The sequence below is a fragment of the Muntiacus reevesi genome, chromosome 17 (assembly GCF_963930625.1).
Source record: "Muntiacus reevesi chromosome 17, mMunRee1.1, whole genome shotgun sequence".
Classification (NCBI taxonomy): Eukaryota; Metazoa; Chordata; class Mammalia; order Artiodactyla; family Cervidae; genus Muntiacus; species Muntiacus reevesi.
The window spans coordinates 21204437-21228855 of NC_089265.1; the positions used below are offsets into that span (position 1 = coordinate 21204437).

The 24419-nt window shown below is 42.1% G+C and overlaps 1 protein-coding gene, 1 non-coding gene and 1 pseudogene across 2 annotated transcripts; all 3 read right to left on the bottom strand.

Annotated features, from left to right (window-relative positions):
- Positions 1-5594: 5594 nt before the first annotated feature.
- Positions 5595-5701, bottom strand: LOC136148835 (U6 spliceosomal RNA). Its single transcript, XR_010659599.1, has one exon. It is a non-coding gene; the product is annotated as a U6 spliceosomal RNA (small nuclear RNA).
- A 1263-nt stretch (positions 5702-6964) lies between these two features.
- Positions 6965-7534, bottom strand: LOC136148502 (interferon alpha-1-like). The gene has a single exon (XM_065908073.1). The coding sequence runs from the start codon at positions 7532-7534 to the stop codon at positions 6965-6967; it is 570 nt and encodes a 189-aa protein (XP_065764145.1).
- Positions 7535-21064: 13530 nt separating this feature from the next.
- LOC136148320 (interferon omega-1-like) lies at positions 21065-21635 on the bottom strand (annotated as a pseudogene).
- Positions 21636-24419: the final 2784 nt, after the last annotated feature.

The window sequence follows — 24419 nt, forward strand, 5'->3', positions numbered from 1 at the left end:
GCAACATAGTAATAAGATACCAAGGTATTGTGTTTATGGTAAGGATTCATTAGGATATGTTTCCTTCTCGATATTTATTTGCGGAGAGATAACACATTCCCTGATGCTACCCTCACTTTTTATGGCACATCCACCCTGAATTGTTTACTAATTAACTGTTATTCATGTTGTACTGTGAACCTAATTACCAAGGAGCTACCAGGCTTCCCTGGTGGCTCAGATGATAAAGAATCCGCCTGCAATGCAGGAGACCAAGGTTCAATCCCTGAGTCGGGAAGATCCCGTGGAGAAGGAAATGGTAACTCACTCCAGGATTCTTGGGTGGAGAGTTCCTTGGGCAGAGGAGCCTGACAGGCTACAGTTTATGGGGTCGCGAAGAGTTGGACTCAACTGAGCGAGTAACACTTTAGTCAGACAAATTCAACAGACTATCAGTGTTCATAAAAAATGACAGTGACAACAAGGACTAATTGCTTAGCCTCTGTAAGGGACTCACTTAATCCTTCCAACAAGTTGAAACTGAGTTAATATTCTCCTTTCCAAGAGCCCCCTGCTAAGACTTTCTTTGAATAAAATAATCTGAGAATGAATTTGCAATCCAGGGTTCAAACCCTAATATGTCATATTCCAAACTCCCTATCCACAGCATAAACACCTGAGCACACTGCATGTACTGAATTCTCACTTGTTTCCCTATTTTACTTCTAACACAAGATGTTCCTTTTTGTTTCATACCTCGATGTTACAAATCTCTTATTTCCATTAATTAACGTCTCCCGCCAAATTCTACATAAGCTGAGAGATTTACAAAGTATCCTGATTATTTTGTGTAAGAAACAAAATGAAATTATCAAGTGATAGGTATTACTGAGAGTCTAACTGTGCTTGACAAAATTAATAATTCTAATAATTATAAAATAATCATAGTTAACTGTCCAAGATGACTCATAGATTGTTAAGTGATCCTCACCATAAAATTGAGATACATGACAGACAAGGTCCTTCAGAGTTATGACCCCTACGCGAGATTTGGATTACAAACATTTCAGTGAATCCACTGTAGAAAACCCCAAGCTGAAGGTACTTGTGGATACAGGTAAAGCATACTCAATGCTACCAAAGTACATGAATGTGGGAAACGATTGGAAGAATACAAGACGACGTATGCTCACGGGTGAATTGTGAGGGATGGAGCAGAGCATCCCCATGGCCATCAGCAGGGAAACAGGAGTCCAGAAACTCAGCACTTCCCCTGGGCCTCAGGGAAACAGCTCAGGTCCTGCCCTGAGGTAAGCCGCCCTCCAAGCTCCTTTTGCTGCGCCCCAAAGGCCGGGAGGGGGCGCCCGATCTCTCTGGAACTGACAGACCCGCGCCACAAACCCAGCTGGACCGGCCTCCAGGTACAGAGCGGCCAACTCGGGCGGCGGATCCACGGGGAGAACTCCGGAGTCGCCCTCGGCGGGAGCCGCCGGAGCCCAGGGAGCGGGTGGGGCCGCGCGAGCAGAGAGGAATCTTCTTTTTCGGGCCCGACTGCCCAGGGCAGCTTTGCCGCCGCTTCTCTCAGAGCCTTTGATGTCTGCACCTGCCCTTGTATCCACCCTCCTCTTCCTGGGAGGAGATTTTACCCAGAGCGATTTACAGCGGTGCCCTTTTATGCTGCGATTGATGGCTGGAAATCCAATGGCAACCCACTCCAGTAGTCTTGCCTGGAAAATCCCATGGTCAGAGGAGCCTGGTAGGCTGCAGTCCATGGGATCGCGAAGAGTCGGACACGACTGAAGCGACTTAGCAGTAGCAGCAGCAGATGGCTGAAAATCAGAGCATGTTGTGGTATGTTTTCAGATTCAGGACTGTTTCTGGGGAAAAGGACTGATTCAGGGACAATGGGAAAGGCATCTACAATCCGGACAGAAATCTACTAGATACTGGGATTCTCCAGTGGGAAGGAAGATTGGGGACAAGACTGAGACTTAAAGGAGGCCCCGAGATTGAGAAAATTATTTCATTCAATAGTAATATAAAAGGTAAATTTCTCTTGTAATATTAATTGTTTGAAAAATCTTTTAAAATAGTTAAGTCTTAAACTCACATCAAGTTGAAACATTTTCCTTATGTCCCAACAGTACTTTTATGTTCCTGGCTTTAATGGAAGCAAAATCATCAGTAATGTTTTCAGAATTGGTACTTTGTATATATCTCTCTTCACTGATGGAATGCCATATTTGATAAATTATGACCCAGTAACTATCTTAAATAACCAATCTCAACTTAACAAATCTCAAAATCCTTTTTCCTCTCATGTATTTTAACCAAGGATCATCTATTAAACATTCAATTTTTATGTAGTCCGTTTTTCACTGGAGAGGTTCAATAACTTTTTCAAAATGTCAAATCACATGGATAAGTTGCTTAAAAAGCTGCAATCAAAATGCTTTTGATTTCAGCATCATGTGTGCTCAGTAGGTATCAACTATGAAATAGGCAGTTGGGTATATGATTCCAGCATGCATCTTCGGAAGGCATCACCATCAAGAGTGATTTCTAAAGCCCTGAAAACTAGAGCAGCTCATGACCTAGCTCATGAGTTTGAAAAGAAAACATTTCTCGGCCCTGAACACAGGAAAACCACAAGTGTCTTTGTCACAAATGAAACTCAGACTGGATGCCAGCCAGATGGCAGGAGGGCAGTGTGAGTGTGGAGCCTGGGATCTGGTTGAAGACCTTGAAATCTGTGTGTCCTCTAGCTGGAGATCATGGAGTTTGAACAAAAATGAATAATGAACTTGTTTCCATGGCTAAAGTGACAATGCAAGAGCAAAGTGTACATTGTGTATGAATCAGAAATTCACAGAAGAAACCTGCATTTCCAGTGGATATGATGGGAAAGGTTGTCACCTATTCTAGCATACAGGTCTTAAAACTGAAGTCTCAACTCCACAGCTCTTCTTCTCAGCTCTACTCTGTGATGCTGGGGCTCCAGTTCCTTCCAGTACATTTCTCCTTTGCCTGCAGACTGTTTTTCTTTCCGATTCTCCCGAACCAATTCAAAGAGGTGGACCAGAAGGCTGGAGTATGACTGATGACAACCACCATCAATTAGGAAAAGGAAAACTAATGGTGGCTACTAGATACTCTGTGTCACCAGTCAGATTGGCAAAAACTAAAAAGGATAATAAGATCCTGTTTTGGTCAATGTGTGAGAACATGTAAGGACTTAAATGATCTTGAGTATAGATTAATGTAGCCATTGTTATCGTGGACAGTTGGCAATATGCATGTGCCTGGTTTATGTATTTTCACCAATAAGATTAACTTCTTGGCACCTTGTTCAGAGAAAGTCACTCACTTGCATTATAAGACAGCTGCATATACTTGTAGCAATCTCTCCTCTAAAAGCACTAATTTCTGACAAGGACTGACTCTTGGGGGTGACACTGCCAGCACTTAGGGACTGAAGTTTTTATGGAAAACAGCTAGGATCAAACCCAGGACAGCCCAGGCTTGGAGAGCAGAACCTCACACTTCATGGCCCTTGCTCCTTTCATCCTGTCTCTGCTTTGCTGCTGAAAGTCTGAATCCCAACAGAGAATTGAGAAGGTAAGTTTAGAAGTTTCTTAAAGGATAGTAGAGTAGTACTCATATTAGAGAAGCAAGAAACATTATTAATGAGTAATGTGTGTGATATTCTGCATTCATATGAAATCTCTGTGATTTCCCTATTATTCATTTTTATACTAGATCAAAGCATTTTCTACGAATCCTTCTTTCTCAAAGAATTTCTATGACTTCCTAAGAATACTTCTAGAAGTCTGAAGCACAGAAATATATTGTCACCCTGCTTATTTAACTTATATGCAGAATACATCATGAGAAATGCTGGGCTGGAAGAAGCACAAGCTGGAATCAAGATTGCTGGGAGAAAGATCAATAACCTCAGATTTGCAGATGACACCACAATCACATGCATACTGACCTCCTGTACGTCTCTGGGGCAGTTTCTCAGAGCTGAGGAGAGGCTGACCTCCAGCCTGTAGTCTTCAACAAATACTCCCAATTAAATGAATTCTCGGGAGTCATGTTTTGGGTTTTTGTGTTTGTTTTTTTTTTTTTTGGTTAACAAGGAACCCTTCCAGGAGACCTCCTCAGGTAACCTGCTGTTCTCACCTGCATTTCTCACATCCAGTCCAGATGGGTCATCCTGTTGTCTCCTGATGGAGTCCAGTGAGGAACCTCTACTCTATCTTCCAAATTCTGGTCAAGATATGGGTGTTGAGGAGGCCTGTGTGAGACCAAGATGGAGGAACACGTGTGCTTCCTAGACAGAAGCAGTGAAAATGTTCTCCTTAGCAGGGAGAGACTGGCTTGAATTGTGAAATAAGCCTCAAAGTCTTGTAGAGTTATCTTTTTTAAAATATTTCTAGCTCAACCTATTAAACATCATTAAGTAATACTGTAGAATTGAGATGAAAAGTTTATTTAGAAAATAATTTTTCAGTGAAATGACATTTTTATCACTAATATAGGAATGTTTTTTACTTGTTGAGGACCCTAATCCTCAAGAAGGTTTCCAAACTTCTGAATGTACTTTAAATGTTTTCTGAGGGGCTTCCATGGTGGCTCAGTGGGAAGGAGTCCACCTGCCAATGGGACCACATGTGGTCCAAGAGGATGCCACGTGCTGCAGAACAGCTGAGCCCGGGCGCCGCAACTACTGAGCCTGTGCTCTAGACCCCGGGACCACCACTACCAAAGCCAAGTGCACGAGAGCCTGTGCTCCCCAATGAGAGAAGCTACCAGAGTGAGGAGCCTGTGCACCCCAACTAGAGAGGACCCACCTTTGCCACAACTAGAGAAAAGGCCGTGCAGCAATGAAGACCCAGCATAGTGAAAAATGAATAAATAAATTAAATTATTTTAAATGTCCCTCTGACTTTACATATAGCTCCTGAGTGCTATATGTCCCAACCAGAAAGAAGAGAAAGATGATTGATCCGTCAGTGTCCTGAAGATTGCCTACATTAAATACATGAATTTCCACAAAGATCTTTGTTTCTTTGAGAAATTGTATTCTTCCAGTGTGCATGTTACTGACATATGTCCTGAGAGGAAAGCTCTGACCCACTGTTGCTAAATGTATTAAAAGTCCTGCCTGTGTCCCTTCTATTCCATCTTGTTTGATTTTGTCTCTCAAAGATGCAAAGACATCATGATGGATTTTAACAACTTCCTTGGATGCACTGTCCCCAGGCGCCTCTTGCCCTGCTCTGTGATAACTTGCCTGGTCCTAAGGAAGAAACAATCTGCATGAGGGAGTGACCCTCGCCCTTCCAGGACTCTGCAGGCTGCTGTGGTGTGAACGTCACCCGTGCTGGGGACACAGCTAGAGGCCAGGCATTCGTGCTCTGTCTCCGTGCTCTCAGCATCCGCTTCAGTCTTCTCATTCTCTGGAAAGGAGTGTTGTGGAGAAGCATTTGCCTCAGTGTAGTTCATCTGTGTTGTTCCGTGTCCTGAGGACCCGCTGCTGCTCCAGTGAACACTTTTTTTTTTAATATTTTCAAAATATATTTTATTTCTTTCTCATATGGATGTTGCTTAAAAAATATGAACGCTTCACGAATTTGCGTGTCTTCCTTGCGCAGGGGCCATGCTAATCTTCTCTGTATCGTCCCAATTTTAGTATATGTGCTGCCGAAGCGAGCACCAGTGAACACTTTAAACATCTTTGTTCTTCTTCCAGGTTCTCAAGCTGCTGATGACTTTCAGCTCCAAGTTTCTGGTGCTTTGGGCTTTTTGAGCAAATGAGATTCCTGAACAAGGTAAGCTCCTCCTAGAGCCATCAGCACGGGCGAGAGCCCAGGTAGACGCCCAGAGGAGCCCTGGAGTCTCCCCCCTTGTTCACTGGGGGGCGGGCTTCCCTCTATGTACTGTGTTTCTCTGGGATCCTGGACAGTCTTGACCTGCAGTGCTTGGCAGGCAGAGCCGGTAAAGTCATAGGAGAGTCTCTGACAGATCTAGAACTTTCTCTCAGGTTCTGCTTTTACTTGGTGGTTTGCAGGTTTAAGGGGAAATTGACAACCAGAAACTGTAATGGAGAAGGACACAGCTGTCTGAATGGAGAGGACACCTTCATGCAGAGTGAATGAGGAGAGAAATAGGGATTTCTACACTGGGAGGAAGTGAATCATTGTGATATTTGAGTGTGAGGATAAGATATTCACCTGACCTCTCGCCAACTGAATACCACGTCTTCAAGCATCTCTCCAACTGTTTTCCGGGGCAAAAAATTCCACAACCAACAAGAGGCAGAAAATCCTTCCCAAGAATTCATTAAACCTGAAACATGGATTTTTTTTTCATCATTGTTTTTAGGTTACTTATTTTGAAAAAAATCATAGTTACAAAAAGCACTGAAGTCGTTATGTTCACTTCAAGTTCCTCAGAGCAACAAACAACATAGCTAGAGCTAGAATATTCTTACTTCTAACTTGTAAATCCTAAAGAGAGCTCAAGGAATTGTAAAATGCATTTTTTAATCAAGTTGCCATTCAGGATATGTTTTTCTGTTTTAATGAAATAACAAAGTAAGTCTTTTAGGGTAAGAATTTAATAAAGGAAGAAAAATCATAAACGGACTAAATACAAAATATCCATTTTCCCATAAGTGTACATACATAATATTTCATCAACAAATAATGTAAATATTTATAAATAGTTAAATAAATATTAAAATAGATAAATAAATGTCCAGTAGTTAAATACATAGATAGATCAGCTTTGGCATCTGTGAGGAACCAGTGTCTATAGAGTAGAACATGATGTTACTTAATATTCCAGAAAACATTTGACAACCTGATTCATTTCAGGGCTCAATGACAGCAGAAATGAGAGTCCTCCACATGGCCCTCAGGAGGCATGTGGTCTTGTTGGTCTGTGAGGATCATTTCCGTGTTGAACCAGGTGTGTGTCAGTCCTTCCTCCGGAATCTGTCCTGCAAGTTTGTTGAGGAAGAGAAGGCTCTCATGACTTCTGCTCTGACAACCTCCCAGGCACAAGGGCTGTGTCCCTTCTCTTGCAGATAGAGAGTGACTCTGTGGAAGTATTTCCTCAGAGCCAGGCTGGAGTCCCCCTTGAGCAGGGGAGCCCCTTGCAGCCCCTGCTCCTGCCACAGACAGGCTTGCAGGTCAGTGAGCTGCTGGTCCAGTGCAGTGCGGAGCTTGTCCAGGAGGCTCTGGTCCCACGCAGCGGCCGAGCCCTGAGTGCTGAAGAGCTGGAAGGTGTGCTGGGTCACCTCGTGGAGCACAGAGATGGCTTGAGCCCTCTGCAGCTGGCTGCCACCCAGCGCCTCCTGGGGGAAGGCGAAGTCATTCCTGTCCTGCAGGCAGGAGGAAGGGGAGACCATCCTCAGTTGTCGCAGGAGCGTCAGGACCCTCCTGTTGGCCAGGCTGTGGGTGTGAGGCAGGTGGCAGCCCAGAGAGCAGATGGAGTTGCCGCTGAGCAGCAGCAGGGCCAGGAGTGAGGACCAGGCTGGGGCCATCGGGGACCTTGCGGATGCTGCTGGCCTGGGAGGTGGGTGACTCTGTGAGCTTGCTCTCTAGGTTCCCTGAAGACCTTCCTTCAGGCCTGGGTCTTAAATAGGAGCCCGTGGTTTCCATTTTCTGAGAGTTCCCTCTTGCTTTCTACTTTTGTTTTTGCTTTTCAATTTGCACTCTCCAGTGTGTAGGGCAGCAGTTCTCAATCTTTTTTTTTTTCATGTTGCCCTTCTTTCTTCTGCCCACAGAGCCTTTTTAGATATTTTTTGTTAATTGCCCTGCACAGTGAAATTTTGATAACATAGATATACTGTGTATGTATTTATGTACTCTATGAATATCTTTTCTCTGTACATAGAAAAAGGAAGTGTAAATCTTACTCTTTGTATTCAGTGTAGTTAAGAATGACCGAAAGTCCATGGCTGATTCATATCAATATACGACAAAACCCACTGCAATGTTGTGAAGTAATTAGCCTCCAATGAATAGAAATAAATGAAAAAAAACAAAGAATGACAGAAAGTTTTAAGCTATAATTTAAATATAAAAGCTACTGAATTTTTTAGTTTCTTTATAAACTCATTTTTCAGAGTGACTTAATGTAATATGTTTACTTATATAAGTAGATATGTATCCAATTACCTGTTGAAATAAAATTTATGTAAATACTTGATAATTATACCAAGGTATAGACATACTTAAAACTCATTCAAAGCTGCTCAAATCATTGAATAACTTGAAAATAGTTCTTTAATATTTATTTTCAGAATTTATCATTGATTTTTCTTCATGTCAGAAAATAATTTTTAGTTTTACTGCCTACTAGATATTCATGGATATTATCAACATTTTTTTCTCTTTAATACTTTGACATGTTGAACCACCTTTGTAGAATTATGTAAGAAAATATAATATTTTTTGTATTTTATTTGCAAATACAATTTTCCATTTTTATTTAATCTGGAGCCCAAATCACACCGAGGTTCAAGCATAAGCAACATGCACGAGACAGACAGTGGTTTCTCAGAAGTACAGAAAGGCCACCTCTCAAATATGACTTTCAGATCAAGCAAATGGTGGAAAGTCCTCCAGTGAACCATCTAGTCACCTTAGGTTGTACCACTGATCCTGTATACAATTTGTTTATATTCCATAAACTCAATCTCAATGCTTCTCTTATGTATGATACACAAGAAACACCAAAGAGAGAAATAAATACTAAGGGGTTAGATTTTGTTGTATCAGGTTGAGCTTTGATGTGTAATAACTACTCATTGTAATGACAATATTTGTTCAATTCCAGAGAACTAATGTCTGCATGCATGGAAGAAGCATTATCCCCAGTGAGAAAGCACGATTTAGGAATCACCATCCATTTGGATCTTTCTCTCTGTTTCTTTGCATTAAATTTCAGATTTCCCAAATGACTTTCAAGTTCCAATACGAGCCTATTATTTTCAAATAAAGGAAGCCATCTTTGTAATGAATTCAGAATGGGATAAATATTGTTTATTTCATGGGAAGATTTAACTTTTGGCTCTGCTCCTGAATTCTTTTGATTTTACATTGAATTTTATGCTGTCAAAGCCCCCTATATTCTAAACTTCAGATAATAAGGATGTGATTATCTTTGGCAAATCAGCTCTGTAGTAACTGAACCCTGATTTCTTCTCTGTGGTATCCTCTGTACCAGGCCCAGTGTAATTGCTCAGCAAGTTGTTTTTTTGTTATTTATTTATTTATCCACTTTTGGCTACCCTGGGTCTTCACTGCTTGCCGGGGCTTTCTCTGGTTGTGGCCAGTGGGGTTCACTCTTCCTCCTCGCAGCTCCTGGTTTCCTTCCTGTGAGTCTTCTCCGGGCTCCAGCATGCAGGCTTCAGCAGCTGCAGCATGTGGGCTCTAGAGCAGGGTCTCAGGATCAGTGGAGCTCTGTCTTTGTTTTCTGTGGCAGGTGGACACTTCCTGGACCAGGGATCGAACCTGTCTCTCCTGAGGAATGATTCTTATTCACTGCACCACCAGAGAAGTCCTGAACAAATCATTTTAATCAAAGCAGTTTCTCAGATTTCCTCCTACTACTGGAAGGCATTTACAAATGACCAAGCTATTTTGCTTCATCTGGGCCCTATTTTCCGGAATTATAATAGACAATGGCTGGCATTTCCACTCTATTACTGCTGGTGCCGGTCATGCCAAGTTTGTTGCTAAAACTACTAGTGTCTCCTACCTTGAAGGCACAAGTGGTCGGGGACTCAGGTAGTAAGTGCAACACACTTTTCAGCTTTTGCGCAGCTCTATAATAAACTCAAGAGGATGCCTCACCCCTGATTATCCTCAACTAGGTCATGATTCCAGAAAACATCTACTTCTACTGCATTGACTAGGCTAAAGCCTTTGACTTTGTGGATCACAACAGACTGTGGAAAATGCTTCAAGAGATAGGAATACCAGAATATCTTACCTGCCTCCTGAGAAATCTGTATGCAGGTCAAGAAGCAATAGTTAGAACTGGACATGGGACAAATGACTGGTTCCAAAGTGGGGAAAGGATGCATCAAGACTGTATACTGTCACCCTGCTTATTCAACTTATATCCAGAATACATCATGTGAAATGCCGGGCTGGATGAAGCACAAGCTGGAATCAAGAATGCTGGGAGAAATAGCAATAACTTCAGACATGCAAATGACACCACCCTTATGGCAGAAAGCAAAGAGGAACCAAAGGAACACTTTCACTAAAGATGAAAGTGAAAGAGGGGAGTGAAAAAGCTGGTTTAAAACTTAAAACATTTGAAAATGAAGATCATGGCATCCGGTCCCATCACTTCATGGAAAATACATGGGGAAACAATGCAAAGAGAAACAGACTTTATTTTCTTGGGCTCCAAAATCACTGCAGATAGTGACTGCAGCCAGGAAATTAAAAGACACTTGCTCCTTGAAAGAAAAGTTATGACATGGTTGGCCTCCAACTAATAAAATAAAATTTAAAAAAAAAAAAAAAAAGAAAAGTTATGACAAACCTAGACAGCATATTAAAAAGCAGAGATGTTACTTTCCTGACAAAGGTCCATCTGGTCAAAGCCATAGTTTTTCTAGTAGTCATGTATGGATGTGAGAGTTGGACTATAAAAAAGCTGAACCCTGAAGAATTGATGCTTCTGAACTGTGGTGTTGGAGAAGACCCTTGAGAATGCCTTGGACTGCAAGGAGATCCAACCAGTCCATCCTAAAGGAAATCAGTCCTGAATATTCATTGGAAGGACTGATGCTGAAGATAAAACTCCGATATTTTGGCCACCTGATGTGAAGAGCCGACTTATTAGAAACGTGCCTGATGGTGGGAATGATTGAAAGCAGGAGGAGAAGAGGACGACAGAGGATGAGATGATTGCATGGCATCACTGACTCCATGGACATGAGTTTGAACAAGCTCTGGGAGCTGGTGATGGGCTGGGAAACCTGGCATGCTGAGTGCATGGGAGCACAAAGAGTTGGACACGTGAGGGACTGAACTCACCTGAGGTCATGAGAGAAGGAACATGAGAGAAGGTGTCATACACAGAACCATGTTCTGAACTCAGACTCTCCCTGATGCTCATAGCTCATAGCAACCAGGCAGTTTACCACAATACTCTTTGATGTATCTTTACCGACATGACAATTACCACTACATTGATGCAGATACTTCAGGGAATCCTCACAAGGAATGATGAATGATCATTTTTATGCTCCAATTTATTCCACTGCATCAGATGTTGAGTTCCATTTCAGGATGACTTCCAGTATTTGACACATAATAATTAAAGGCTTATGACAGAATGAAACGCTAGAGTTTGGGTATGAATCCCTGATCTCCTATTTCTGCCTACTAACCTGCTTTTTTTTTTTTTTGCTCAGTGAGACTATATTCTTAGAAGCATGTAGACTTTAAAGCTCTTTATATTCTGAATGGTTAGGACCCCACAAAATTCATATCTTGAAGTCCTAAAGCCCAAACTAATGATATCAGGTGATAGACCTTTTGGGACATGCTTAGGGTGTCGGGATGGAGACCTCACAAAAGGAAATAATGCCCTTATCAAAGAGGTGATATAAACTAGTCCCACACAGACTCTGCAGTGTGAGACCTGAAGCAGGCTCTCACCAGAACTGGAACAAGCTGACATCCAGTTCTCAGATATCCAGACTCGAGAACTAACTTGCAGCAATACATTTCTGGTCTTTGTAAACTACCCATCTATGCTATTTTGTTGAAGAAGCTTGAACAATAAGATATATCATGCCGTGTTTTATCCTAAGAATACCCGCAGGAGTCTGTAAAATACCTGAAAGGAGAAATCAACTTCCTCAACTCCGTTACTTAGACATGTCATCTGGGCCATAACATTTCATGAGCTCAATCAATATTCATGTAACATCAATTCACAAGGATGGTAATGATAGGAGAAAAAATAATACCAACACCTCTTAATAGATATGATGTGATAACACAATAATTTAAATATTCTTCATGGTTCTACAAGGGAGGATATGATGAAATAATGAGTGAGATAACTTTTAAAGATCATTTGCAGAAATATTTTCTTCAAGTTTGCCTTTTCAATATTTGGAAGGTGTGGTGAGTGGAAGGCCCCCTGTCCACTTTTAGTTCAGTGATTCTCAATGCTTGCAAGGAGCTGCCTGATCATTCTTTCGTTGTCTCCCTCAGCTAATAAGGAAACACTTTGCCTACACGTATAGATGTTTTTCTCAAAGCCTGTGCCTTTGGGAGTCAACCTGAATGCTTCTTGCAAATAATCTATGATGCTCTGAACTCTGAGTGACATCTCTGTCATCTTCCCCAAGCTGAAACTGTGACATAAGAGTTTTTCAGAGTGTGTGCAAGCAAGAACAATGGATTTCCCCTTGCACACCCACGTAGAGCACATTAGGACAAATAGTGCTAAAATGAAGAAATGGTCTTGTGCACTGAACTTGTCCTGTCTCTTAATCATCCAAATATTTTCCAACTTCCTTTCCATGAGACTCCGATGAGGATAAGTCCAGGTCAAGTAATGTGAGAAGAAGTGCTATTACCCCATCTAGTCCTGGTCCCTGGAAGCATCCCATGTGATCAACCAGACTTTTCTATTGCCTCAGGGAGAATAGACTCAAGTACTACAGGCAAATTTGGAGTCTCAGGTTGATGATGGGAAAAAAATCTCAAACAATGGCACCAATGTTCTCAACTCACTCTTTGGAGGAGAGCAAGTTAGAAGATTCACCTGATCAAGAACACCTGCATTATGCTCTTCAAAGAAGGAAAGAAAAGTGTCCACTAGAATCAAATTCCTGACACTTTGTTGTTTACCTGTTAAAGAAGCAAAGCATTAGGTGAACTGAAAAATACCTCTAACAACATACTCTCTTAAAAACTTTTCCATAAAAAATGAATTTCATATGTTGAAAATAGCAAATACCCTCAAAACACATTTAATATCTTTAAAATTATGTTATAAAATTATTCATTTAAGAAAAGAGACTGTGTTTCTCTGTCTAAATATTTTTGTAAAATTGTGATGCTCACTTCAAACATTTTTCAGCTTGTAAGCAAACAGATGATCACTTTGGAGGCTTAAGCAAACAACAGTCTGATTGAATGGAGTGTTGTCACAAGGATAATTTTCATTTTATTTGTTGACTTTTCTTGAGGATTCTTACATGAGGAAAAGGCATTTTTGAATTTCCACTCTGACAACCTCCCAGGCACAGGGGCTGTATTCCTTCTCCTTCAAGTAGAGATGGATTCCTTGGAAATACTTCTGGACAGCAATTGCCAAATCGGGACAATCCAAAGTCACTTCTTCCAGCCCTTCCAAGCTCTGATCCAGGCTGGAGTGGTTTTTGAGGAGGGCGCTGTTCCAAGCAGCTCAGCTGCTCTCCGTGGAGAAGAGGTTGAAGATCTGCTGGAGCATCAATTGGTGACAACAGGTGCCTTGAGTCATCTGGATTGGGGTGATATTCTCTCTTCTCCAAGGAAACTTGAAGTCGTGTCTGTGCTCTAGGCATGACTGAGAGGGGATCGTTTTCATCTGTCTCAAATGTATGAAGAATTTGTTGTCAAGGGGACAAGCAGGGATGGAGCAGAGCATGACTCCTGCCACTAGCAAATAGATCTTGGCCACAGAGAGTTTCCGTGAGTCACTGGGTGGCCAGCAGGGGGCGCGCGGCAGCACTAATCACAGAGCGAAAGGTTTCTTCTCCCGGTCCTGGCACAGCGCGCTTCCCTGGGCTTTCACCGGAGCGCGGAGGATGTCTTCTTACAGGTTTGATAGTGAGATTCCGAGTTCTGAGACTTCGTTTCAGCGGGTTTGGCAGCCTTTTCAGCAGGAAAGGCGTCGCTGTCAGAGACCAGGTTAGTGCTCCTTGAGTAGCGCACTCAGGAATCTTCAATCCGAGCCCTCGCCAGAGCCGTTTGGTGTGGTGGCAGCCCGGAGCCTTGCGTTTTCTGCTTTCCCTGAGCGTCGTGCATTCTTCCCGCACAGAAACTTGAGCGAGGCCACTTTTACAGAGAAAATGCGTTTGGGGAGGCGTTTGAAGCGGAGAATCAGCGCGAGTTGGCGCCGATTTTACAGACTGGGGCTCCTTTCTGGAGCGATGAAGGGACCGCTCACGGAAAGGGGAGCTTGGCGGCGGCGACGGGGCGACGGGCCGGTGTTGGGGACGCCCTGGGGTGAGTCGGGGCGCGGTCCCCACCCGAGGACGGGGACGTTCAGGGTGTCGTTCACGGAATTGGCCCTGAAGTGGGGGAGTAAGTATTGAACAACTGAAAAGTAGGAATATTCAAAAACTCAAGGCACTGTATTCTTATGCGTTTAAATTTCTATTCAATTATATTTGTCTCATTAAATATTTCACATTTTTTATTTTTGAAATATTTTATGAAAACATTTAAAATATTATATATATGATATTAAAATATGTGAGTATTGAAGTATTTATTCATTTATGAAAATATTTAATTGTTAGATAATATATTAAAATATGAGTATAAAAATGATATTAATATTTATTAGTGTTTTATTAAATTCACTTAAGCTATGGTTTATACTGAAACAAGAATTTAATATGATTTACTTTACAGACTTTAATGGAGGCCAACTCATTAATATATTCAAGATCACTTCTTCATTTGTTTGACAACTTCTTGTGACTCTCTGACAGTCTTAAATAATTATTATTTAACTCGAGTTTCTGAAACACCGCTGCCAGCACTCCACCTTGAGTGTAGTGTAGAAAAGGAATTAATGCAGATGTCCCTGGTCCAATGATTAAGACTGCGCTTTCAATGCAGGAGGTGCGACTCTGATGTCTGGCTGGGAACTCACATCCCGTATGCATGGCTGTGCAGTCAGAAAGAAAGGAAGATGAATGGAAGAGAGAGAGAGGAACCAAAGGAAGGAGAGGCAGTGTCCAGTACAAAGCATTGAGGGCATTTACCAGATCTGATCTTTTCATTTTCTTTGGGAAGAATTTTGTAAATGAAATGAAAATTGCCCAGATTTCATTGGCAATGTGAAGCCTTTCTTCGAAAGACACATGTGGTCTTGCAAATGAAAGGGCATATCTTGTCTTTCTTGAAAATTTTGATGCTTTGTTTAGCGCATATATTTTGGTATTTTCATTTTTTTAATAGAGTTACAATGTTATTTATCTTGATGTCTTAGACTTGGTGCCTTTTAACATTTCATATTCAAGAGAAGTCCTTTCTTACTATTCCCCAATACTAACCCAATAAATAGCTTCAGAAGTACGTATACTTCAGAAAGTATACGAATGTCCCATTTCTTGTCCTCCTCCCCTCTGTCACATTTTATAACCAATTTCCTGGTCTCCTTCACCATTAAAAAAAAACCTATATCTTAAAATAATATCTCAAGAGGTGGTCTAAGACTAACTGAGGATGATGTTAGGGATTGTTTACCTCATTTGTACTCTTCACAGAGCAGCTATTATTTTGTAAGACAATTTCTCAAGATGCTGGCCCCGAGCCAAAGTATTCAAGTGCTGTAAGATTTCTTTTCATAATGTTCCAGGACTGCTGTAAGCATGGAATCTTGGGATCTGCTCCTTCACAATCTTTTGGACAGTCCCCTCTCCTAGTCTTTGGTTTTGGTGAGCCTCAAAACACAGCATTTTAGCCAATTTCCTTCTCTCCACATCTTTAATTTTTTTAAAGTCATTTTTTTCTTTTACAAAAAAAAAAAACTCATTTAACTGACTACAAATCTGACTTCTTTTTATCTCAGTAAGATTTTGAAGTATAACACAATCTGTATCTTTTTTTTTTCATTTATTTTTGTTAGTTGGAGGCTAATTATTTCACAACATTGCAGTGGGTTTTGTCATACATTGACATGAATCAGCCATGGAGTTACATGTATTCCCCACCCCGATCCCCCCTCCCACCTCCCTCTCCACCTGATTCCTCTGGGTCTTCCCAGTGCACCAGGCCTGAGAAATTATTTGGTTTCTTTTTCTCTCCGTATGATTTTGAAGTATAACACAATCTGCATCTTAAAAAGTAGTATCAGAGGTGGTCTAAAACTTACTGAGGTTGAAGAAAGGGACTGCTTATTTTATCTCATTTATTAACAGAGCAATGGTGTTGTATTAGACAACTGCCTAGAATCTGTTTCTCTGCAAAGAACTTAAAGTACTGTGGGATTTCTCTCCATACTGTACCAGGCACTGATCAAAGGAAGGAAACTTGGGCTCCTGGGCCCCTTCAGAGTCCTGCAGGCAGTCCCTCTCCTGGAATTAACACTTAGAGATTCAACATGCAGACCCTTGACAGTGTTAAGAGCCCTGCAGGCAGAGTTTCTCTTGGCTGGACTGAGGGTGGAGTAAAGAGGTTCCTATTGGTTATATTGATATGACAGACTGCTGTCATTCACTATGCTTCACATTCTCAGCCTAATTTGCAAACTTTGTATTATTTGAAGTGAAGGATGTCCTCTGTGGCTGCTACTAAAGTGATCTTGATGTTTTAGAAGAGGAAATGAACGTCTGGTGTCGGCTACACTCAGGAGCCCCAGATAGTGTGAGAGTAGACCTTCCTGCCGCCCCCAGTCCCTCCTCTTCATCAGCTCTGAGAACCGGCCCTCAGCTGCTCTGAGCTCCTGCTGCCTCCTTCCCCCTCATCCTGCCTTGATGACCTCTTCCCTGCTCCCAGGAGGGCACTCACCTTTCGTGCCTGACTCTTCTGGAATGCATGTCTGCAAGCACATTGTCACCTATGTGTGTGTGGTCAGCACACTTTGGTGACAGAATAAAGAAACTGTGTGAATTAACCCATGTTCAGTATTATGTCACTATTATCTGTAGACCATCAGAAAACAAGAACTATGGTCCTGTAAATCATTGTGGAAAAATTCAAACCTTATGTATTAGAACTTAAATGGAAATGCAGAGAGTTATGGTTAGATTTCTTTTGGTGCAATTTAAACTGTCACAATAGACTATGTAGTCACACCTCTGAGTATTCTTTTAGACTAGAGAAGTGAGTTAGATAGAGCTTCAGGTTTTTATTTCAAGCTGAGTTGACTCATATAGATGAATAGCTCCTTTTGGATTAAGACTTTTCCGTGAGTATATTTCATTTCCACTGTAAAAACACAAAAGAAGCATCAAAGCTGTGACATTCTCTGATGGCCAGGATGGAAGGAAAAAGTTTCTCCATGAAAACAAAACTGAGAAAAGTGCAGAAAATGACAATTCTGGCCTATTTAAAGATCTTATATTCGGGAAGTTGCTGGGAACAGCTGGATAAAGGCTGGCACAGCCCAACATCTGCAGGATCACCAAGCTCACCAAATGCCATCCCCTTCCCTGATGACATGGAGGGTGATGTTCTCCAGCCCTGGAGAATGGTGATCATCACCATTGCCACCCTCTGAGAGACCAGGAAACCCCAAACTCAGCGCTTCAGTGTAACTGAGTCCCAGGGCTCCAGCTCTACAAGGAGCTCAAAGCTGCCTTCCCTCTGCCTCTGCGGCTGGGATGGACACCGCAGATCTCCCTGTAACAGACCAACTGGCCCTGCCCGCCCAGCGGGCACCAACTGCGGGTCAGGCTCCTTGAGCTCATGCACGAGATTCACCAAGAGAACAGGGGAGTCCCAGTGGGCAGGAGCCCCAGGCCTGGGCAAGGCGCTGCTGGGGCCCCGGGAGCACATGGAACCACGGGAGCAGTGAGGAAACTCCCTTTCTCGGCCAACATCCCAGGGCAGCTTTGCAGTCACTTTGCTTGGAGCCTGTGATTTCTGCACCTGCCTCTGTGTCCTTCCTCCCCTTCCTGGGAGGAGATTTTAGCCAGGGCGCTTTACCCCAGTGCCTGTTTACGCATTGATTCACGGCTGGAGATCAGAGCGTGTTGGGGTGTGTTTTCAGATTCAGGGTTGTTTCTGGGGAAAGGACTGATTCGGGGAAAGGGGATAAGGCACCTACAGTCTAGACTGGCATCTAGTAGATATTGGGGCCCTCTTGTGGGAAGACTTGAGGACAAGACTGAGACTTACAGGAAAGGGAAAACGATTTCATTTAATATAAGTTGTTAATTTCTCCTTCAATGTTCAACTGGTTGAGAAATATTTTAAAATGTTTTAAATTAGTCTAATTTAAAAAAATTTTAATTAACTCTGAAACTCACACCAAGTTTAAATATTTTCCTTATGCCAAAACAAGATCAAATGCAAATGTTTTCTAAATGACTTCTTTCTTCATCTCAGTTCAGTTGACCAAAACCTGTGGTTGACAAACTTATGACCCGGTAACCACCTGAAATAATTAATCTCAATTTTCAAAATCTTTCTTTTCTTCTCTTTTAGCCTAGGATCTTCTGTTAAGCTTTCAAATTTATACATGCTTTTGCATTGGAGAGTTTGATGAACTTTTAAAAATGTCATTTCATACAGATCAGTTGCTTTAAAATTCATAATCAAGATGTTTTTGTGTTCAACATAATGTAGGTTTCCACTTAATATACCATTTGCTACTTCATAGGCACCTTATAGGCTAAATGTACTGATTGTATGCTGACTTGATGCCTAGTAAATATCTCGGCGTGCTTGCTATAGCTGTGAGATTATTTCATTTGCTAGTAAAATTTAAAAATGTGTAGATATTCTTTGTCCAATCCTAGACAAAAATAACCAATTCTAATTTGCAGAAGTAGAAGTTTTGCATTAAAAATTAGAGTTGAGGAAGACACAAATATGGCATAATCCTCTCTAAGGTAGATATGAAACAATGGTCAAAGCTCTGTATACACCTGTCACAGTAACAACTCTCACAGGTATGTTTAATGTGTCCCTGATGCTTTATATAATTTACTCATATACAATAATTTTGTAAGTTCTTGTACTAACATCATATAGATTAAATAACATGAGACGGTATATTGAATGGAGTACAGTATTCTAATTATCCCTATTTTGATTTTAATTGGAGAATAATTGCTTTATATTGTTGTGTTGGTTTCTGCTGTACAACCGTGTAAACCAGCTCTCAGTACACATATATCCCCTCCTCCCTATAGAAGAAACTGTAGGATAGGACAGAAAAATCACCTGGACTAAATGATGCAGAGAACTGAGGGAAAAGTAAAGAGATGACGAGATAACAAATATACTGGTCACCTGAGAAGACAAGAGTAACCCATAAAAAATAAAAGGAAAAATGCAGCAAGATTGTTGTTTTCAAACAGTTTAACCGGTAAATCTATTTTAAGATTCACACTTCATTCATGAATAATGTTTCTCATGTCTTTAGTATGAGAAGGGTAACAGTTGGTTTCTGGATTCTTTGTGGGTTTTGGTCTTTCAGTAGCAATGCAGAGGCTCCAGGAGGTGACATTGCCAGCAAGTATAGACAAGGGGCTTTATTGAAAAGAGAACTAGGATCCAACCCGGGACACCGTAGGACTGGAGGGCAGAAATCCATTTCAGAGCACCTGCTCTTTCCTTCCTGCCTGTGCATGTGTTTGATTTTCTGCATTGATATGAGATCTCTATTCTTTCCCTATTATTCATCTTTGTACTACATCAAAGCATTTTCTACTAATTCATCTTTCTCAAAGAGTGTTTGATGAACTCATAGGAGTGCTTTCTAGAGATATGAAACCCAGAAATTGGAATGCTCTTCGCATACAGCAAAGGAAAGTCCTCACACTGGAAGCCTATGGAACTAGCACCCAAGGTGAAAAGAAAATACCTTTGCCGGGGGCCTAGCACTTTCCAGTGTCGCCTTCCAGTCATTGTCTCAGGCCAGCTGTCCTGTCTCCTCCCTGAGGGCAGCCATCTGTGATCCTCACAGTCCTGATGATTTCTGCCAGGAGCGCTTGATGATTCTTGTGTGACTGAACTCATTGAATCCAAACAGTAATCCTGTGAAAACTACTCTTATTGTCCGCGTACTAAAGATGAGGAATCTAACCTATTGCGTTTGTCAGACTTTTTAGTGTCACACTGTTGGTAAATAGCAGGGCTGGGATTCAGAGGTTTAGGAATTTCTAGAACTCTCTTTCACTTGGGCTCTCTTCCTCTGGCTCCCAGTCTGACTACACCGTGCAGCTAGAAGAAATCAGCACAGAGCGGAGCTCCTGTGATGGAGGCAGTGAAGGCGCTGTGTAAGGGGGAGAACTGCTCAGTCCTGAGGAGGCAGGGCTGAGGAGAAGGTGGGAGACAGAGGAATAGGAGTCAGGAGCGGCCATCAACACCGCATGTCATCAGCTTTCCAGCAGGAGGAGACTGCTTCCCTCAGACATGTATATCAACCATTCTGTAATGAGTGGGTATAGATTAGTTATGCCTATGACATCAAGATTAACCATTTTGTGCAATTTCATAATCTCCTTTCTACATGTTTTTCTCTCGGCACCCTCGACAGCTTGTAGGATCTTAGTTCTCAACCAAGGCTCCCTGGAGGGAAAACAGAGTGCTAAAAACTGCACCTCCAGAAAGCTTGAAGAATTCCACCTTTTGACAAACATTTGTTAGAAAGTCATAGACGTGTTCCACAGTATAAAATGAACAAATACTGTTTTGTGATAGTATATATAGACAAAATAAGGACTTAGTTTTTTTTAAAATAGACAAACTGAAGAAGTTGACCTTGATAAGTATTTAATAAATAAAACAAACTACAGTGTATATCATAGAAGGGGAAATATATTTTCCAAGCTTTAATACAATGTCAGCACACACATTTTTTATATGAAAATATAAAATATTGAGATACAATAACATTAAATAAATACAATTTAAACAAATAACATCAAAGCATTTGTTGCTTATAGACTGATACTCCTGCAGCTGGGTACTTTTATATCTCCTTGCTTATGACCACTGGCATGTATTGGCTGAGTTAATTCAATAAATTTGGTGGCTGAGGCAGAATTCAGAGTTTTCTGAAATGATCCCAGGTGGGTATACAAGGGTGATGTGGCATCTTAGTCAGTGAGAGTCATGTCAAGGTCAGATCAGTCTCCATCCTATATTCTTAAACGTTCTTGCAAGCTGGTTGATGATGAGAGAGAAGGCCCTCAATATATCCAGTCTGACGATTTCCCATGCACAGTCGCTGTATTCCTTCTCATTCAGGTAGACATGGATTCTCTGGAAGTAGCTCGTCACGGCATCTGTGGGGCCCGACCTTCCCAGGGCAGAGTCTTCCTCTCCCGTCACCTGCTGCAAACAGTCGTCCAGGTCAGCCAGCCGCTGAACGAGTCCAGTGCAGAACTGCTCCAGGAGGGTGGTGTCCCAGGCAGCAGAGGAACGCGTTGTGTTGAAGACATTGAAGCTCTGCTGGAGCATCTCGTGGAGCACAGAGATGGCCTGGGTCTCCTGCAACTCACCGCCCTCCACCATCTCCTGGGGAAAAGCGAAGTCTTTTCTCTCCTGCAGACAGAGGTGAGGAGAGAGCCTCCTCATTTGGTCCAGGAGAGTGAGGTTCTTCTCAGTGGCAGCCAGCACTTGGTTCAGAGACAGGTCACAGCCCAGAGATCCTCCCGGGCCGTAGCTGACCAGCACCAGGGCCGTCAGTAGACAGAGCACAAAGGCCATGGGGAAGATGAGGCTGCTGCTGGGCTGGTGGAGACGGCGTCTGGTGGAACCTTGAGGTAGGTTCTCTGATGCCATGCTTTCTAAGCAAGGCCTTTAAATAGGGAACACGGTAGTTTTCATTTTCTAATCATTTCTATACACTTTTACTTCCTTTTTTGGTTTTCTGTTATGTATTCTAAATACAGTCTAAGTATTCTTCTTCCTTCCAGACTGTTTATGTTTCCTTTTCCTAGTGACTTCGGAAGTGCCCATCCAAATGAATATTTTTCAATCAAATGGGAAAGGTCTTTGTCTTAAATCTGTATTGATGGACATGTGTAATTACACGCGTTATTGCCCTTATCTCTCATTCATAAGTGCTGCTGTCCTCTCATCCATGAACACGTTGTTGGCTGCTCTTAGGCTCCGTTTTTCCCTGTTAGTTTCTGTAGGAAGCCAGGCTCTGTCAGCTCTATGGTTTCCATATTTGTAAGGGACTTACCAGATCCCTCTGGCAGTTAAGCTCTTGGAAACAAAGGATGAGCGTTCCTTTGTGTTTGATTTAGAGAAGAAGCTGATTATTATCAGTCCTTGAACTCTTTCCACATTTCTCTTCCTTCTGAAACACATTCCTGCAGATCCCTGCCCTTCAGAGAACCATGAGGTCAGGACTGTGACAGACATCACCCTTTCTTTCCAACATTTTCTTACTGGAGACCTGTTGTCGTCCACAGACTGGGCCAGTACCCCCACCAGAATCCTGGTTCTTCTCAGGGCGCATGGGTGAGGAGACTCTAATTCCAAGATAATTGTATTTCCCCAGCAGCACCTCACTCACAAGGGAGAGATCACTTGGTGCCACAGCCTGTCCTCTGGAGTGAGAGAGTCCCTTCCTCACTTGCTGGACTCCCTCCTTGAGGGCAGGCTCACCACATCCTGTGGCCTCAACATCTCCTTTCTGTGGAGGGCTTGTTTATTTCTTGGGAAAATAAATTCTCTTCCTAAACCCCATCCTCTCCCCTGGAGTGTTTCTGTGAAGGACCCTAGGTCTTGGTGGTCACCTCCTCTTCGCCTGACCAGTTTCCCCAGGTGTCCAAAATATCAGCAGTGCTCAGATGCTGAGAGCAAAAGAGTGTTTGTGTAAGTCGGTGAAGCCAATTTCCAACTGCAATCATTTTGCTTTTAGTAGATAAATAATATTTACTTTGCCAAGTATAGTTTTTATTTTTCAACTCTTTACTTAAACACTTCAACACGTGTTCTGTTCAGAGTTTCTGAGCTGGATGAAGGAGATTCAGTGATGGTGTTGTCTCGTGATGGAAGCTTATGTCACACAGTCTAGTGAGTTGCAGTCATTTACTCAGGCAGTTGTTTCCAACCGGCATCTCTGTTCCTCTCTTTCTGTTTCCTCTGAGAATGTAGGGCAGTGAGACCCAGTCTATGAGATCAGGAGACATAACCTTCTCTCCTTGAGTGTGGTTTTTCATTTAAACTTTTTATATACACTTAGTGACTTATTGGACAAGATATGTTTCACTGCTCCTTCTCTGACTGTAATTCAAGATGAGGTGAGAACAAGAAAGGGAAGTAAAGAAAGCCCGAGGGGCTGCGTCACTTTCAAGAGGTTAGATTTTTTTGTTTCTCTTTGCAATTTTGCTAGAAAGTAAAATTCCACAGTTGTTCTGTGGGCAATTAGAAAACAAGGGTAAGTCTCAATGTCATGAATATGAAAGACCTGACACAGTGATGTGTCTCGGTTAGCCAACTTCAGGGCAGCATCCTGGGGCCTAGGCTGTGGCAGAAGGGAAGGATCAAGTCAATATGAAGAACAGAAAGGCTGGGACATGGCTGCTTCTGATAAAAGCTCAAGGAAGGACAAGTCCTGAGTCTGTGGACTACCATCAGCTTTGTAAGACCAGCCACCTGATTTTCCTTTCCTTTAATCCATATGTGGTCAGTATAAGGGAAGAAGGAAGAAGTCACTCGCACCAGTTCATGGGAGATGGGCAATCAGAACCCCACTTGCTCGAACACTAAGCATCTCTCACAGGGTCAAGGAGATCAGAAGTTGCATGTGACAAGAATCTCCTTTCTGTGGAGGGCTTATTTACTTATTGGGAAGGTAGCCTTCCTGAAACCCCACCTCTCCCCTGGAGTGGTTGTGTGAAGGACCCTAGTTCTCAGTGGTCACCTCTTCTTCTCCTGACCCATTTCCCCAGGTGTCCAAATTGTCAGCACTGCTCAGAAGCTGAGAGTAAAAGTGTGTTTGCGCAAGCTGGTGGAGGAGTTTCCAGCTGCAATTATTTTAACTTTTCATAGATAAATAATATTTACTTTGCCAAATATAGGTTTTATTATTCAACCCTTTTACTTAAACTCTTCAACACTTGTTCTGCTCAGAGTTTCTGAGCTGGAGGAAGGAGATTCAGTGATGGTGTTGTCCCTCTTTGGAAGATTATGTCACAGAATCTAATGAGTTTCAATCATTTAATCGTGCAGTTGATTCTACTGGGCATCTCTGTTCCTCTATTTCTGTCTCCTCTGAGATTGCAAGGCAGTGAGACCCAGGTTACTAGATTAGGACAAACAGCCTTCTTTCCTTTACTTGAGCATAATTTTTCATTTAAACTGTTCATATACACTTAGTGACTTATTGGACACTTTTGGTATTCCTCCTCTTCTCTGGTTCTATTTCATGATGAGACAAGAACAATAAAGGGAAGTAAAGAAAGCCAGAGGGGCTGCATCTCTATCACTTTCAATATGTTAGATTTTGTTTGTTTGTTTCTGTTTGCCACTTTCCTA

Excerpts from the sequence above, each read along its gene's own strand:
- LOC136148502 (XM_065908073.1), bottom strand. The coding sequence starts at position 7,534 with ATGGCCCCAGCCTGGTCCTCACTCCTGGCCCTGCTGCTGCTCAGCGGC.